Consider the following 19,587-nt stretch of genomic DNA (forward strand, 5'->3'; position numbering starts at 1 on the left):
ATGCAGTGTTTTTGGATGTACTACCTTATTAAAGGGAAGGGTGTAAAGATGGAGAGGCACAAAGGTGGAGTATACGCAACATTGGGTGACCTTCCCCACACTTCTGGAGAATTTTGAAAATTCATGGCAGGTCAAATCCAAAAACGGGGACCATGTATTTATTTATTAAAAAGTTGCAGAAAATACCAGAAATGCAAACTCAAGTCCTAAATCATAAACCAGGTTCTAGCAGGGTCTGCACCAAGAAAACCATCCAATAGAGAGGCAGAGGGGGAAAGGGATAGTAGAAGTATAAGCTTTTAGCATGGAAAGAACTTCTCCGCTCTCCATCCATTTTAGTGCCAACCGTCTTCCACAGGATTTGAATTTTATTTCCCTTTTTTCAGGCAACAGTAGGAAACATACTGTGCCAATGACATTAGTATATTTCTCACAGAGCAATGAAAATAACTTGGGACTCAAATACCAATTGTTTAAATAGATGTTATCATCTTTGTTGAGGTATGGCAATAAAACACTCACATGATTTTTCCCAGTCAACATTTCCAGATTCTATTTCTATGGCACCACCAGTGTAGACAATTTAACCACAAACTGCTTTGTACGTCACAAAAATAAAGTAACACACTTACATCTATCACTAAGTTTTCAAATGGGACTATGGCCTCTCAGATTTTTTTCTTGTATGTTTTACAATGAGACAAACTTTTACAAAAATACACTGAGATACTGTCAAACTGTCACCAAATTGATATAAACACAGAATCAGTTTGTATAGGCCTCAGATCATTAAGTAAAAAATATTGGTGTTTGAAGCAAAGGATCTGTTGACCAAATTCACTCACTTCTAACTTCTTGGCATAAGCCGGGAAAAGGCCAAGTAGTAATAAAAATCTGCAGGTTCTATATGCTTCCATCATGCTAATCTGCTGGGTACTGTTGTCTACATCTACATTTATACTCCGCAAGCCACCCAACGGTGTGTGACAGAGGGCGTTCCACTGTCATTACCTCACTTTCCGGTTCCAGTCACGTATGGTTCGTGGGAAGAACGACTGCTGGAAAGCCTCCGTGCGTGCTCGAATCTCTCTAATTTTAAATTTGTGATCTCCTCGGGAGGTATATGTAGGGGGAAGCAATATATTTGATACATCATCAAGAAACGCACCCTCTCGAAAACTGGACAGCAAGCTACACCGCGATGCTGTGTGCCTATCTTGCAGAGTCTGCCACTTGAATTTGCTAAACATCTCCGTAACGCTATCACGCTTACCAAATAACCCTGTGACGAAACGTGCCACTCTTCTTTGGATCTTCTCTATGTCCTGTGTCAACCGACCTGGTACAGATCCCACACTGATGAGCAATACTCAAGTATAGGTCGAACGAGTGTTTTGTAAGCCACCTCCTTTGTTGATGGACTACATTTTCTAAGGACTCTCCCAATGAATCTCAACCTGGCACCCGCCTTACCAACAATTAATTTTATATGATCATTCCACTTCATATCGTTCCGTACGCATACTCCCATATATTTTACAGAAGTAACTGCTACCAGTGTTTGCTCCGCTATCACATAATCATACAATAAAGGATCCTTCATTCTATGCATTCGCAATACATTACATTTGTCTATGTTAAGGGTCAGTTGCCACTTCCTGCACCAAGTGCCTATCTGCTGCAGATCTTCCTGCATTTCGCTGCAATTTTCTAATGCTGCAACTTCTCTGTATACTACAGCATCATCCGCGAAAAGCTGCATGGTAATTGTAATTTTTTCAGTGATAAATATGAAATAATTATTCATGTATGTACAAGTGGCAGAAAGAAATCAGAAACACATAAAGTGCAAGAAATCCAAATGACTTGTTGAATCTTAGAAGTCTATTTTTACACTAGTAAATGTCTTCGCAATGTGGTGGCATTTCGTCACGAGACGATTGCTCAACCTTGTCATACATTCTTTTCTGTAACAAAATTGTCCTTCCCAAGTTCATCTTCTTCACCTTCTTCAGAAGAAGAATCTTCTGATAAAGTTCCTAATAGTTTGAAGATTTAGCAATAGGTCCACACATACCCATATCTTCACCTAAAGAAAGGTTCAAAGTAGCAATACCAGATCCATCACTACTATTCATGAGGATTTCCTTGATTTCCTTGCCTGATAAATCATGTTCAGACATTTCAAAAGTAATATAGCAAATGCTATATCTCACTAAATGCAGACACAGGACTGGCCCAATGCTCAACTTGTAAACGGAAGGGGCCTAGGAGCAAGTAAAAGCCATAGTGCTTTTTGAGATTACAATAATGGCAGCACTGACACAAATGTTGACACGCAGACAACAGGAAGCTGCAATCCTACTGTTTACGCTCCTGTGCCAGAGTGTAGATGAATGCCCACAGCCGTCAGGCCGTCCTACTCTCTGGGCATAAATGAATGCCTGCACCTTCTGAACGTTCTACCTCCCAGGTGTCCATGTACGCCCAAAGCTGCAAAACGGTGAAAATAAAATTATTACCCACACAACCTTTGGAACAATGATAGTAGTAGAGGGATAGTTGTATTTCTTTAACTGTGTACATTCAGTATGTCATGTACAGTTGTGGCTACCTAATGGAAGTATGTGCTCTGGATGACAGGATCTAGCCAAGAGTCATTACCTCAGGACAAATTTTGCAGAACTCATGAGCCTACAGTATTGTTTTATTTCTTATGTAGTCAGCCCTTCCTATTATCTTCGATACGGTTGTACTGTTTTGTCAACAATACAACTTAACAGGCAGTTGGCAATGTAGCACACTGCCGGTACTGCCTATAGTCAAAGTTTGATAACTACATTTGCATAAGCAGTACGTAATATGCCAAAATAAATGCATGATGTTTACTTTTAGGACTGCAAATTTTATGTACTCTGTTTCACATTTGTGTGTGTGTGTGTGTGTGTGTGTGTGTGTGTGTGTGTGTGTGTGTGTGTGTGTGAGAGAGAGAGAGAGAGAGAGAGAGAGAGAGAGAGAGAGAGAGAGAGAGAGAGAATGCGCACGGGGTCGGGGCATGGTGGTTGCACATGCACATGCATTTTATTGATAATTTACAGTAAAGTAAAAGGCTCTGATGACAATTACATATGTTATCCTGTTCTGATAACCATATTTTTTTATATTTTTTCACCTCTCTTAATGTTTTTACTCTAAGATATGTTAGTCTCATCACATTTCCATGTAACACCTTGCTTTGTATTTTAATGGCAATATTTTACTATTTAATTTGAGGGAACCAATAATGGCAGAGCATTACATTTATATAATGTATTGAGATCATTGTTTTATTTGATTACACCTCATACTCCTGACAAAAGTTTTTAGAGAATATGTTCTAAACATTAATGTCAAGATCTTGTCAACTACAAAATTCTGAAAATGCCTATTTGAACAGACACACAAGTTAAAAATAAAAATAATAAAACTGTCTGAAGGTGTAACTTTAATTGTGCTGTATAAAATGTAATTATCAATCATTATGATCACGAATTATATAATTTGTGCCAGTAGCACAATTACAGACAAGATGCATTACTAATACAATCAGTCTTTCAGTACAAATTTCCACACACGATCTGAAACTCCAGTCGCACTTTCACTAGTATTGGTATATGTCTGAGTGCAACTGACTGCACTTCAATAAACGGGAAACAGTTCGGTGCATCAGCTAAAGACACGCTACTGAGCAGATTAACTCACGGCTTGCAACATCTCGATCGTTCTGCGATTGCAGGTGAGAGCCACTGTGTCTGACAGGGTTACTGCCACTTGCCGGCAACAGGTAGCATTCCCAGCAGCTTCAGCACCTATTTCAGGAACCTGCAGACTCTACCGAAAGAGGGCCACATCCCGTCAATCTTCGTTGGCAGCGTCCATCTGGTTGATGCGTGCACCGGCATTGACACTGTTGGCGAGGTCCTCCTGACCCTTCCGGAGCCTGTCGCGAATCAGCTCTGCAATCGCCTTCTGCGTCCTCCTCTCGAGCCGCTCCAGCTTCTTGGCAACGTCACGTTTCAGATCCCAGTCCGGTTTGCGTGGCGCAAGATTTGTTATGTCCTGTGTAACATTAAAAAATTGACTCAGTTACTCGAGACCACATTAGACACTGAAAGGGGAAGTAATTAGAGGGTTACTCACAAGTACTTTCTGCGTTTCAGAAGGTGACTGCACAAAAACAACAAGACATACAGAAAAATGACACATACAGTGGCTACGGCATCTCGCCAAGTTGGAGGGAAGGGGGGGAGGGGGGGGGGGGGAGTTGCAATGAACAAGCCAATCTGTGAAGAGTACAGCAAATTCTGAGACAGACTGCCTATGTAGTGCAAAGAAAACACACTTGGCAGGATTGTTAGCAGAGGAGGTGAAGTATGAGCAGCAACCATTCATCAGGAGCCCAAAGAAATTGATAACAGGTGCAAACTGAGAACTGCAGGTACTGCAGCAATGGTCTGAAAGATTCAACACAAACATTTACATGTACAATCATACTGGTTGCAGTTGTTACATGCACTGACAACTCGGGACATTGAACTTCATTCTGATTTTTGCAATAGTTTGCAGTGGCTACTGGAGGAAGACAGTTTTTCAAAGAAGTCTGTTTTCAGTGACAAAGTATCCTTTAACAAGTCTATAAAGATGAATTGCCATAACATGCGTATTTGGGGCACAGGACAACCACACGAGATTGTGTTACACTTTCGTGTTTAGCCTAAAGTTAAAATATTTTCTGACATGCACTCTTCAAAAGTTTGAAGACCATTTTTCTTTGTGGAATAAATTGTGACTGGTTTCAAGTACCTGGATATGCTGCAGCAATGGCTTTGGTCACAATCACAGCAACACAGTGGAGACTTTATTTTGCAACAAGATGGTGCTCCACAACAATTGTTTTCATATTTTTGTGATTACCTCAAGACTGAAATGACTAAGCACTGGACTGGATGTACTTCCCATTGTGACTCTTTCTACTCTTCAGTTGCCCCCACCATCACCTGACCTAACCCCATGTGAGCCCTTCTTTATGAGGTCATGTCAGATCATGTGTTGCTGCGTTGATTGCTGTTCAATTTGTAAGAGCTACAAGGAAGGATAATTAATGTGGTCACTGATAATAACCGTGACATTTCGGGAAGTGCAGCTGTCTTACCTACACTGAATGTCAGGGTTTAGTTAGTAACTTTATTGTTTCTCAGTAGCCAATAACCAGGTCTTTCTACAACTTACCACAAAAATATGGACAAACTGGTTGAAAAGCACACATGCACGCACACACGCACAGAGACAGGCAGGCAGCAGCAATCAGCAAAATAAACTTACAAGGGAACCTCCCCATCGCACCCCCCTCAGATTTAGTTATAAGTTGGCACAGTGGATAGGCCTTGAAAAACTGAACACAGATCAATGGAGAAAACAGGAATAAATTGTGTGGAACTATGAAAAAAATAAAAAAATATACAAACAGAGTAGTCCATGCACAAGATAGGCAACATCAAGGAGAATGTGAGCTCAGGAGCGCCGTGGTCCAGTGATTAGCGTGAGCAGCTGTGGAACAAGAGGTCCTTGGTTCAAGTCTTCCCTGAAGTGAAAAGTTTAACTTTTTATTTTCAGACAATTATTACCTGTCCGTCCATCTGATTCAAGGATCAGGCATTGTACAATTTTAGTGTGGGAGTACACATGATTACCATTCCTCCAGGTTGTACACCTGTTGTACAACCATTAGATGTGTGTGGTTTTCGGCACGTGAAATACTTTGTGAAAAGATTCTATGATTTTGCGAAGCTGCACAGGTACACAGAGCAGTATTGTTTACGTGATCATGTGTCAATTATCAAAGTTCCGGCACTCACACATAATCAACTTCACTCTCCAAAATTAAAGGACATGTTCAGATTTGCTTGGACATATGCAGGATTTGATGGCCTACACACAGAAAAATTTGAAAACATTAAAAACTTTATGTGACAAACTCTTATGTTTTCATCACTTTTTTGGCACTGATTATCACATCCACAAGAAAACCTAAATCGGGCAAGGTAGAAGAATCTTTTTACCCATTCGCCAAATGTACAAGTTAGGTGGGTCGACAAAATATTCCTGTCATGTGACGCACATGCCATCACCAGTGTCGTATAGAATATATCAGATGTGATTTCCTGTGGAGGAATCGGTTGACCTATGACCTTGCGATCAAATGTTTTTTGTTTCCATTGGAGAGGCATGTCCTTTTGTCTACTAATCGCACGGTTTTGCGGTGCGGTCGCAAAACACGGCCACTAAACTTATTACAGTGAATAGAGACGTCAATGAACGAACGGACAGATCATAACTTTGCGAAAATAAAGAAAGTAAACTTTTCACTCGAGGGAAGACTTGAACCAAGGACCTTTCGTTCTGCAGCTGCTCACGCTAACCACGGGACCACGGCGCTCCTGAGCTTACATTCTCCTTGATGTTGCCTATCTTGCGCATGGACTACTCAGTTTGTATATTTTGCTTATTTTTTTCATAGTTCCACACAACTTCTTCCTGTTTTCTCAATTGATCTGTGTTCAGTTTTTCAAGGCCTATCCACTGTGCCAACTTATAACTAAATCTAACGGGGGTGCGACGGGGATATTCCCTTGTTAGTAAAAAACTATGAAGGACACATTTTCCATCAGGCTGTTGTTTCCAAATACCGTAGTACTTTATGGAGGGCTACTACTGTAGTTATCTTCAAATGTTGTTCATTCTCCGCATGCCACGCGTGCTTAAGCATAGCATCTTTGTCAGTGCACATGACCTCAGGATTTCACAAGAAGTCTTTCTTCAGAAGTAGACCTCTCACACATTCACACAACAATGACAATAACTCACACACAGATGGTCACTGTTGTAACAAGACACTAAGGCCTGACTGAGACCGAGTCTGATGAAGGCAGCAATCTACCTGGAGAGGGTAGGGGGAATAAGGAGAAGGTGTGGATCCAGGAGGGGGAGGGATAGAAGGGTAGGAGTTGGGAGAAGATGCTAGTGCTGCCTGTGGGAACTTGCAGAGGTGTGGTGGACACAGCATAGGGCTGCTAGGTGCTGTGTCAGAACACTGTGCTGGGAGGGGTGGGTGGGGGAGTGAGGGAGGGAGAAAGGTGAGCGGCGCAGAGAGACTATGTAGGTTCGTCTCCAGGATAGAAGGCATGTGCAATACTGTAGTGGGAACAGGAAATGGGATTGGCTGGTGGTGGACAGGGACTAGTAGAACTGAGAACTGGAGGCCACAGAGGGGGCACGCAGGGGGGGGGGGGGAGGAGGGGGGGGGGAGTAAGAAGAGTTATCACATGCACAATCTAAAAAAGCTGGTGCCAGTTCAAAAAATTGAGATGGTGTCCCGCTTTTTACTGTTGATTTCACCTCCCACTACACTAACATGCCCAACGCTATGACCTTGCCGCAAGTGACCACTACCTTTCCCAACTCCTGAGTCACTTCAAACCTGCAACCTCCTTCCTGGTCACCAATTATACCCTCACCGTTATTTAGTTCCCCTTTGAAGGCATCAACTACAAACAAATCCGTGATACAGCAATAAGCACCCACATGGCACCATCCTATAACATATTCGTGGGTCGTGTAGAAGAACCCTTCCTAACCAGTCAGAATCTCAAACCCCTCACATGGTTCAGATTCACTCATCACATCTTCATGAGCTGGTCTCTGGCTGAGGGCACCCTATCCACATTCCTCCAGATCCTCAACACTTTCTTCTCATTCACTTCACCTAGTCATTCTCAATCCAACAAGGCACTATCCTCTATGTCTACCTCACCTCATGAATGACTACACCACTACCTGTGTCCACATTGAACCTACCTGCTTTTACAGCTGCCATTCATTCCACACTAAGAACTTCCTCCCATATAGCCTAGCCACCCATGTTCATCATGTCTGTAGTGAAGTGACAAGTAATCCATCTCCATATATGACAGAACCCACACTGAGTCCTTTACAGACCAGAATGACCCACCCACCTTTGTTCCAAAACAGATGTAATGCCTTGTCTCTCCAGTCTCCTACTATCTCCACATACCCACTATCCATTCACAAAAGTGAACTATTCTTGTTACTTAACGCCACCCAGGACTGGAGCAACTCAATCACATTCTCTGCCAGAGTTTTGATCATCACGTGTAGTGCCCTACAATGCGAAATATCAACCCAACTTCACCCCCCCCCCTACCTACACAACATCCTTGGCTATCCCTACTACATCCCTGTTCATATTTCCGCAAAAGACCCGGATGCAAGACCTATCCCATACATCCTTCCACACCTCCTATTGCAGTCTTACCACTGCCATTTACAGCCCCATCAAATGCAGAGCCACCTTTGGAAGCAGACTTGGGTACAACAACTGTGCCACATTCTATGTGGGCACGACACCCACTAAACTGACTGACTGACTGACTGACTGAATGGCCACCACTAAACTGTGGCCAACAGACAGTCGGACCATTTACTTGCTGAACATGGCACCCTAAATGATGTGCTTCACTGTAATGACTGCTTTGCACCCTATGCCATCTGGATTCTTTCTTTCCGCCACCAACTTTTCTTAAGTGCGCAGGTGGGGACCCTCTTTACAACATATCCTTTGTTCCTGTAACCTTCTGGCCTCAACTTTCATTTGCCCCTGTCCTCCACCTGCCTAGGCCCTTCTCTGTTCTCTCTCCAGTATTTTTCTTGCCTTCTGCCCTGCCAATGCAACTACAAGCCCTTTCCTTTTCTCTTACCTCTCTCATCTCTCTGTTCCACTATAGCCCCACCTAGCAGCCCTATCCTGTCCCTACCATGTACCTGCAAGCTCCCACAGACAGCACTAGCATCACCTCCCACCGCTACCCAGCTATACCTTCCTTCTCCCTGTCCCATGCCACCTCCTTATCCCCACTGCTCAGTCTACATAAACTGCTCTCACATCAGACACAGGCACACTCAGGCCTCAGCATCAAGTGACAGTGGCCACATGTGCGCAGATTCCTGTTGCGTAAATGTGAGAGAGCTCTGCTTCTGAAGGAGGACACTGCCAAAAAGCTGCAAATACCAGGTGGTTATAATTCCAGAGCACACATTAAAAATATTCAAAAGATCCAGTGGATCAAGAATTTCAAGAGGCTGTAACACAGGTTGGACTTCAAAGCAGTGAGTTTGAGTCCAGTTTGAGTCCAGTGATTGGAAGTTCTACCAATATCCAACAGTTTCTACTGATACAGCTGATGAAATTACTTTCTAAAGATTTAATATTTACTAGAGAATAAACAAGTGTGTGTAGTACTCACTTAGAAGTATTACTGTTACGTAATATGTTTGCTGTTATGGCTTACAAGCACCTGATACACTTAATTTACTAGTGTCAATAATTTTAAGCAGAGTTTATCTACTGACGATCCCTACCCCTAGTTATGCTACTTTTTCTATGTGAACAAGCACTAGAACCCTCACACTTCAGCCATCAAGTCATGTCATACAAGTACATGGAATGTTTGTAGAGAAAACCATTTCCTTACTGTTCCCTACACATTTAAATGCTCTATTGCCTCTTCAATTTCATGCATCCCGTGTCAGGTTTTCTTTCTGATTAAGTTAGTTTACACAAGGGGTGATACAATATGGAGGGGCTAAGGTAGGCAGAGTTGGTCTCTCATACAATTGCTGTATGGACTGTACGGACTGCATGCAATGGGTAGTATTACTGCAGTGGAGATGTGACTCACAAGTCACGGTTCATTGGAAAACTCAAGACATTTTTTTGGCAAGCCGCGACTCGTCTGCTCTTTATCGATACAGACACCCCTCCTGGACAATCCATATCTACAGTAAATGGAGGCTTGGCTTGGTCTGCTGCCTATTAGGTCAGTGAAACAGACTGTCCACCACCTCACAGTATCCTTTTAAACAAAACACACCTGTTGGAACTGAAAAGGAAGAAAATAAGAGTAGCTCTGCATGCTTAAATGGCATATCACTAACAGGAAAGCATTTATGGGTCTATTGTGAGCAGGAAATGACTCCTGTCTGACACGATCCAGGTTCTATATTAATCTTACTTTCTTTCGGAATATGCTGATGAAGTAGCTCCACATTTAGCCATCACATACAACTGTTTGCCAGACGGAAGATGCATAACTAAAGACTGGAGAATTACACAGTAACACCAATATACAGGAAAGTAAATACAAGTAACCCACTAATTTTAGATCCATATCATTGTCATCAATAAGTAGTAGGCTTTCTTAACATATATTGTATTTAACATCTATTAATATAGCTCAAAGAAAATAATCTACTGACACATAACCAGGTCTGATTAACAACGTCCTGTTGTGGAAAACAATAGATTCTTTATTCACATATGGTAATGATGCTACTGACAGGAAATAACAAGTTGGTTCCATATGTCTAGACTTCCAGAAAGCTTTTGATATCATTTATACAAGCGGCTTCTAATCCAACTGTGGGCCCATGGAGTATCATCTCAGCTGTGAGGCCAGATTTATGATTTCCCATAACTGATGGGAAGTCTTCTCGCAAACAGTTATCTTGGGTTCCTTGAGAATGTTATAGGCCATCTGCTATTGTTTATACATATATTATTGTTTTAGGAGACAATCTGAGCAGTCCTCTTAGATTGTTTGCAGTCGATGCTGCCATTTACTGTCTACTAAAATCACTTTTAAGATCAAAACAAATTTCAAAATGATTTAGACAAGATACCTTCACAGTGCCAAAAGGGGCAACTTATGCTAGATAATAAAAAGTGTGAGGTCATCTAAAAGTGTACAAAAAAATTCCATCAAATTTCAGTTTCATGATAATACAAGATGAAAGACCACAGATTCAACTAAATACCGTACATATAATTACAATTAAAAACAACTTAAATTGGAACAGTCACATAACAAATGCAATAAATCTATTGAAGATATTGCCTACACTTTGCTTGTCCATCCTTCTCTTGAGTAGTGCTGCATGGATGGGATCCTTAGCAAACAGAACTGACAGTGGACTTGGAGAACGTTTGAAGAGGAGCAGCTCATTTTGTATTATTGTGAAATAGGGGGGGGGGGGGGGGGGGGGGGGGACTCGCAGACAAGATTAGTGAATTGGGCTGACAATAATTAAGGCTAAGACATTTTACATTGAGGTGATATATTTTCACAAAAATTCAATTGTCAACTATCCCCTATTAATGCCAAAATATTTTGTTTACTATAACCTAATTAGGGAGAAATTACCATTGTACTAAAATAAGACAAATCAGAGCTCGTACAAAAAGATTTAGATGTTCGTGTTTCACAAGAGATATCTAAAAGTGGAAAGATTGAGAAATTGTGAAAGTAGCTGTATGAAGCCCATGCCAAAATCTTAAGTGTGAATTACAGAGTAATCAACAATATTAGGAAAAGGATAGATTGCTAGTCATCGTAAAGATGACCCATTGAGTTGCAGATGCATTATAGCATTGTAGCTTTTGGCCAAAGTTTTATTCAGCAAAGAAACCCCCCCCCCTCCCCTACACACACACACACACACACACACACAGAAGAAGGCTTCGTCCAAAAACTATTATATGCAACAGTCTTTGGACCACCTCTGTCTGCAACTCAACAGGTCATCTTTACGGTGACTAGCAACCTATCCTTTTCCTAATATTCTTGATATTCCAAACTGGAATTTCCAATGTTTGTTACAGAGTAATTGTGTAGATTAAGATGTGATATACAAATAGAGCCTGGTAAGTACATATATTGCTTATGAAAAAACAGTCAAACATGCTTGCGGTGCAAGGAAAGAAGAACAAACTAAACAACTACAGTTAGGGTTGTTATGTACAGAAAAGAAAAAAGAAAACTCATGCTGAAGAAAGAGCAAAGATTTAGGCGGACTAAAGACAATTGAGTCGCCCCCCCTCCATGAACCATGGACCTTGCCGTTGGTGGGGAGACTTGCGTGCCTCAGCGATACAGATAGCCGTACCGTAGGTGCAACCACAACGGAGGGCTATCTGTTGAGAGGCCAGACAAACGTGTGGTTCCTAAAGAGGGGCAGCAGCCTTTTCAGTACTTGCAAGGGCAACAGTCTGGATGATTGACTGATCTGGCCTTGTAACAATAACCAAAACGGCCTGGCTGTGCTGGTACTGCGAACGGCTGAAAGCAAGGGGAAACTACAGCCGTAATTTTTCCCGAGGGCATGCAGCTTTACTGTATGATTAAATGATGATGGTGTCCTCTTGGGAAAAATATTCCGGAGGTAAAATAGTCCCCCATTCGGATCTCTGGGCAGGGACTACTCAAGAGGATGTCGTTGTCAGGAGAAAGAAAACTGGTGTTCTACAGATCGGAGCATGGAATGTCAGATCCCTTAATCGGGTAGGTTGGTTAGAAAATTTAAAAAGGGAAATGGATAGGTTAAAGTTAGATATAGTGGGAATTAGTGAAGTTCGGTGGCAGGAGGAACAAGACTTCTGGTCAGGTGACTACAGGGTTATAAACACAAAATCAAATAGGGGTAATGCAGGAGTAGGTTTAATAATGAATAGGAAAATAGGAATGCAGGTAAGCTACTACAAACAGCATAGTGAACGCATTATTGTGGCCAAGATAGATACGAAGCCCACACCTACTACAGTAGTACAAGTTTATATGCCAACTAGCTCTGCAGATGACGAAGAAATTGAAGAAATGTATGATGAAATAAAAGAAATTATTCAGACAGTGAAGGGTGACGAAAATTTAATAGTCATGAGTGACTGGAATTCGGTAGTAGGAAAAGGGAGAGAAGGAAACGTAGTAGGTGAACATGGATTGGGGCTAAGAAATGAAAGAGGAAGCTGCCTGCTAGAATTTTGCACAGAGCACAACTTAATCATAGCTAACACTTGGTTCAAGAATCATAAAAGAAGGCTGTATACATGGAAGAAGCCTGGAGATACTGACAGGTTTCAGATAGATTATATAATGGTAAGACAGAGATTTAGGGACCAGGTTTTAAATTGTAAGACATTTCCAGGGGCAGATGTGGACTGACCACAATCTATTGGTTATGACCTGTAGATTAAAACTGAAGAAACAGCAAAAAGGTGGGAATTTAAGGAGATGGGACCTGGATAAACTGAAAGAACCAGAGGTTGTACAGAGTTTCAGGGAGAGCATAAGAGAACAACTGACAGGAATTGGGGAAAGAAATATAGTAGAAGAAGAATGGGTAGCTTTGAGGGATGAAGTACTCGTAGTGAAGGCAGCAGAGGATCAAGTAGGTAAAAAGACGAGGGCTAGTAGAAATCCTTAGGTAACAGAAGAAATATTGAATTTAATTGATGAAAGGAGAAAATATAAAAATGCAGTAAATGAAGCAGGCAAAAAGGAATACAAACGTCTCAAAAATGAGATCAACAGGAAGTGCAACATGGCTAAGCAGGGATGGCTAGAGGACAAATGTAAGGATGTAGAGGCTTATCTCACTAGGGGTAAGATAGATACTGCCTACAGGAAAATTAAAGAGACCTTTGGAGATAAGAGAACCACTTGTATGAACATCAAGAGCTCAGTTTGGAAATGGAAGAGGATGTAGATGAAGATGAAATGGGAGATACGATACTGCGTGAAGAGTTTGACAGAGCACTGAAAGACCTGAGTCGAAACAAGGCCCCCGGAGTAGACAACATTCCATTGGAACTACTCACGGCCTTGGGAGAGCCAGTCCTGACAAAACTCTACCATCTGGTGAGCAAGATGTATGCAACAGGAGAAATACCCTAAGACTTCAAGAAGAATATAATAATTCCAATCCCAAAGAAAGCAGGTGTTGACAGATGTGAAAATTACCGAACTATAAGTTTAATAAGTCACAGCTGCAAAATACTAATGCAAATTCTTTACAGACGAATGGAAAAACTAGTAGAAGCCGACCTCGGGGAAGATCAGTTTAGATTCCGTAGAAATGCTGGAACACGTGAGGCAATACTGACCCTACGACTTATCTTAGACTCTAGATTAAGGAAGGGCAAACCTACGTTTCTAGCATTTGTAGACTTAGAGAAAGCTTTTGACAATGTTGACTGGAATACTCTCTTTCAAATTCTGAAGGTGGCAGGGGTAAAATACAGGGAGCGAAAGGCTATTTACAATTTGTACAGAAATCAGATGGCAGTTATAAGAGTCGAGGGACATTAAAGGGAAGCAGTGGTTGGGAAGGGAGTGAGACAGGGTTGTAGCCTCTCCCCGGTGTTATTCAATCTGTATATTGAGCAAGCAGTGAAGGGAACAAAAGAAAAATTCGGCGTAAGTATTAAAATCCACGGAGAAAAAATAAAAAGTTTGAGGTTCGCTGATGACATTGTAATTCTGTCAGAGACAGCAAAGGACTTTGAAGAGCAGTTGAACGGAATGGATAGGGTCTTGAAAGGAGGATATAAGATGAACATCAACAAAAGCAAAACGAGGATAATGGAATGTAGTCGAATTATGTCGGGTGATGCTGAGGGAATTAGATTAGGAAATGAGACACTTAAAGTAGTAAAGGAGTTTTGCTATTTGGGGAGCAAAATAACTGATGATGGTCGAAGTAGAGAGGATATAAAATGTAGACTGGCAATGGCAAGGAAAGCGTTTCTGAAGAAGAGAAATTTGTTAACATCGAGTACAGATTTAAGTGTCAGGAAGTCGTTACTGAAAGTATTTGTATGGAGTGTAGCCATGTATGGAAGTGAAACATGGACGATAAATAGTTTGGACAAGAAGAGAATAGAAGCTTTCGAAATGTGGTGCTACAGAAGAATGCTGAAGATTAGATGGGTAGATCACATAACTAATGAGGAAGTATTGAATAGGATTGGGGAGAAGAGAAGTTTGTGGCACAACTTGACTAGAAGAAGGGATCGGTTGGTAGGACGCGTTCTGAGGCATAAAGGGATCACCAATTTAGTACTGGAGGGCAGCGTGGAGGGTAAAAATCGTAGAGCGAGACCAAGAGATGAATACACTAAGCAGATTCAGAAGGATGTAGGTTGCAGTAGGTACTGGGAGATGAAGAAACTTGCACAGGATAGAGTAGCATGGAGAGCTGCATCAAACCAATCTCAGGACTGAAGACCACAACAACAACAACAACAACAACAAAGATGATTGCACATCACAGCTCTGTTATTCTTTGTTATTGTTATATAAAACCATCTTCAATTAAATTATTATTTAAAAGCACCATATGATTTTTCCTCAGACACGAAATAGAACAACATATTTTTCAATTCCAGCATAAGGTGACTGAGTGGTGTTAAGTGCTGCAGAGGTTGCCAGTTCTCATCCAGTTAATGGCAGATCTTTATTTTGAGGTTCCACAGTCTCTGTTTTATAACTTACTCTTCTTTTTGAAGGAAACATTGCCACTAAGTCTGTGATTGTACAGAAGTATTCACTCTCCAGTGCTGAGAAGCTAGCTGAGTTGACTTAAGGAGCTGCAAGCCACACCTCACTTTTTCAAGTCATGATTGCTTTTATTAATACAACAAAACTTACCAGTGTAGCTGTAGTAACCAAGAAATACACGAAACCCAATCCAAGTAACACAAATATGGCTTTATTCATAAACCTTTGACAGTAACAGAGATAAGTCTCTTGCGACTCCACACATGGTGTTGAGAAAGAGCTGAAATTGTTAAAACTGAACAAAGTTCCAGGTTTTGATGGAATCCCCGTCAGCTTCTATACTGAATTTGCAGCTGAGTTAGTCCCTCTTCTACCTATAATCTCTCCTAGATCCTTTGAACAAAAAAATATGCCCTGTTCTTTGGGAGGGGGGGGGGGGGCTGCAGGGAGGGGGGGAGGGGGGGGGGACAGGTCACAAACGTCTACAAGAAGAATAGTAGAAGTTATCTACAAAACTACCATCCAGTATACCTGACATCAATTTGTTGTAGAATCTCAGAAAATAATCTCAGTTCAAATATAATTCAAATATAATCAGGTACCTTGAACAGAATGACCTCCTTAATGCCAACCAGCATGGATTCCGAAAGGATTAAGCCAATCAGGTAAGTTGCAGTATTTCTCGATTTCCGAAAAGCATCCGATTCAGTACCACATCTACACTTCTTGTCAAATGTTTGATCATACTGGGTATCAAGCAAAATTTGTGACTGGATTGAGGACTTTTTAATAGGGAGAGCACAGTATGTTATTTCGGATGAAGAATCACTGACATATGTAGAAGTAACTTCCGGTGTACCCCAAGGAAGTGTGTTGGGTTCCTTGCTGTTCATGTTGTATATTAATGACCTTGCTGACAATATTAACAGTAGCATCAGGATGAAGCAGTTATCTATAATGAAGTGTTATCTGAAAGAAGATGTATAAATATTTAGCCATATCTTGATAAGATTTCAAAGTGGTGCAAAGATTGACAACTTGCTTTAGATGTTCAGAAGTGTAAAACTGTGTACTTCACTTGGAATCTATCAACTCAAAAATACCTTGGTATAATGCTCTGTAGGGATATGAAATGGAATGATCACATAGGCTCAGTTGTGGGTAAAACAGGTGGGAGACTTTAGTTTATTTGTAGAATACTGGGGAAGTGGAATCAGTCCACAAAGGAGATTGCTTATAAATCACTTGTGCGACCCATCCTAGAACACTGCTGAAATGTGTTGGACCCACAACAAATAGAACGAACAGGGGATACTGATTGTATACAGAGAAGAGCAGCATGAATCGTCACAGGTTAGCTTAGCCTGTGGAAGCGTCGCAGTTAGCTTAGCCTGTGGAAGCGTCGCACAGATACTGAAGGAACTGAACTGGAAGACTCTTGCAAATGGACAAACTATCCCCAGAAATTCTATTAAGAAAGTCTGAATAGCTGGCTTTAAAGAATGATTCTACGAATACACTACAAACACCTGTGTATTGCTCACACAGTGATCGTGATAGTAAGATCTGAATAATTACTGCACGCACAGAGAGATTCAAAACAATCATTCTTCCTGTGCTCCATACGTGAATGGAACACGAGGAAACCCTGACAACTGGTACATATCTTCTGCCATGCGCCTCACAGTGGTCTGTAGAGTATAGATGTAGATTTGACTTTATACAGAAGGTACAAAATAAATGACACACACAGCATCTGATGTGAGAGTTACAAACTAAAAGAACATAGTGAGAGTGAGTCAGTGCTGTCTCCATGTGAATATAAATGCAACTCACCGGCAGACAGTGCAGCAGGAGATTGTGCCGTGTGCATGCTTCCTATCGGCAGCCTCTAGTGGCCAGTCCACACTTATACAATTGACGGTTGATTTAACACTACACTCCACACACTCACTTGCACTAGTAGCAGGACACAGCAGTAGGGGACAAGTTGCTGCTAGCCACAGCTCACACTATGCTGGAGATACATATTTACTGATACCAAATTGAGTTACAGCTCAGAAATGATGAGTTTCGAGCTGTGGCCCACTTTTATTGAGCAATGACTTCAACATCTTGTGTTGCACCTGAAAAGAACTAGCTCATCTGTCACATGCTTCGCTGAACAGTTATGAAGTTTCTGCTCTATCCTCTGTTTTATAAAATTTCTTTTCTCTACTCCTGTTCACTTTATAATGTACTGCCACTGCCACAATTAAAATGTTGGGGAGCTGGGGTATTTAAGTGCTGTCAACAGCAACTATGATGAGCCTACGAAAAATTTTTTCATGTGGCACCCACCCAGTATAACACACATTTGCATCAGTGTACAGGGTTTATCTGGGTAATAGTTGCAAAGGTAACAGAGGTAACAAACTGAATGGACAAAACTATCCACTGGAGGAAAAAAGTTTCTTTATACAATAATATTCAATAAAGTGACAGAATCAAATATTTGATAGTGAAAGCACTTTATAAAAAGAGGGAAAGAGATTGTGCACACAGTCGGTGACCTAATTTAGATGGCACTACATGATAAAAGTCAGAAAGTGAAAATTGCACCACTAAAAATGAATCTAAAAGTGTGAACAACTGCAATAATTGTAACAAGAAAGTGAGGAATGGTATTCAGTGTAGCATCTGTCACCATTGGTTCTGTGACAAATGTTTCAAAGTTAGCATAACATTCATAACTGATTATTATTCACGGTCTTTTCTCATGTGTGTTAGTGATGCCTGTGATAACAAATTTCTTCTTCTTCTCCTTTACTTCATGTATTAGGCCAATTGCCTGATACAGTACCCATCTCTTGTATGGTCTTCCTACACTATTTCTTCCAGTGCATTTATAATTTAGAGCCTATACTGGGACTTATTGTGGTGTCACCGCCAGACACCACACTTGCTAGGTGGTAGCCTTTAAATCAGCCGCAACCCGTTAGTATACGTCGGACCCACATGTCGCCACTATCAGTGATTGCAGACCAAGTGCCGCCACACGGCAGGTCTAGAGAGACTTCCTAGCACTCGCCCCAGTGGTACAACCGACTTTGCTAGCGATGGTTCACTGACAAAATACACTGATTTGCCGAGACGACAGTTAGCATAGCCTTCAGCTACGTCATTTGCTATGACCTAGCAAGGCGCCATTACCAATTACTATTGATACTGTAAAACATGTACCGTCAAGAGCGACGTTCACCAATTATGGATTAAAGTTAAGTATTCCAGAAGCTACGTACGTTTTTTGCTAGTCTCAATTCCTTGTCCTGTTCCAGACCTCACGCCTGCCTGCGTGAGCTAAAACGCGTGCCTTTCGGCTTCCTCTAGTATACCGGGTTGGCTCTCTTGCCAACCCACAACAACTATCTCTCTCCATCCATGGTCTACATATCCCTTCCATTTTCTCCTATTTTCCCTTTTTCTCGTTTATATTATATATTCCTAAATCTTTAGTTATATCTTCATTTCTTTTTTGATCATTTCTTGAGCCTGTATTCTACTTTCTTGGGGAATTCTTGTTGCCCATACTTCACTTCCATAAATAAGGGTTGGTACTCCTATTATGCATAAAACTTCAGCTGGGTTTCTTTCCTGGTTTTATTCTGCAAACGTGTTATGATGGTTTCATATATGGATGTACAATTATTTAATTTCTGGTCCACATCATGGTTATATTTGGAAGAGATGTCGCATTCTACTAGTTTTACTTGCTCCAAGATTTGATTATTCAAGACTAATTTGTATCTTACTGGTTGTCTGTCTTGACATGCGTTCACTTTTGTTTTATGTTAAAACTAGCTTAGAACCCAGTGCTTTACTTGCATACACTGTATGGCCTGCAGAGATCTTTTTCATTTTTATTTAATAAAATTTTTAAGTTATTCACAATTTGCAACACCTAAGCTTTTTACGCTAATTCTATTCCGAATGTGCTTCTGACCAAAAAGTAATTCTGGTAATTGTAGTAAAAAGTATTTTGTTAATCATGCTTTTTGCGTTCCTGCCGGAAATTTCCATAGCAATTTTCATATCCTAACAAATATTTCTTTATGTCTAACTCAGAAGTGTAATGCCAATTTTCATAAATTTATGATTCATA

General features: G+C 41.0%; 1 protein-coding gene across 1 annotated transcript in view; it reads right to left on the reverse strand.

Annotated features, from left to right (window-relative positions):
• Positions 1-3,318: 3,318 nt before the first annotated feature.
• The window catches only part of LOC126109634 (coiled-coil domain-containing protein 12), a 29,196-nt gene continuing 12,927 nt past the window's right edge, over positions 3,319-19,587 (reverse strand). Inside the window, exon 3 of the mRNA XM_049914679.1 lies at positions 3,319-4,098. Coding sequence (XP_049770636.1) covers positions 3,895-4,098 — 204 coding nt within the window. The 3' untranslated portion in view covers positions 3,319-3,894. The remainder of the gene's footprint in view (positions 4,099-19,587) is intronic.

The sequence above is a fragment of the Schistocerca cancellata genome, chromosome 12 (genome assembly GCF_023864275.1).
Source record: "Schistocerca cancellata isolate TAMUIC-IGC-003103 chromosome 12, iqSchCanc2.1, whole genome shotgun sequence".
Lineage (NCBI taxonomy): Eukaryota > Metazoa > Arthropoda > Insecta > Orthoptera > Acrididae > Schistocerca > Schistocerca cancellata.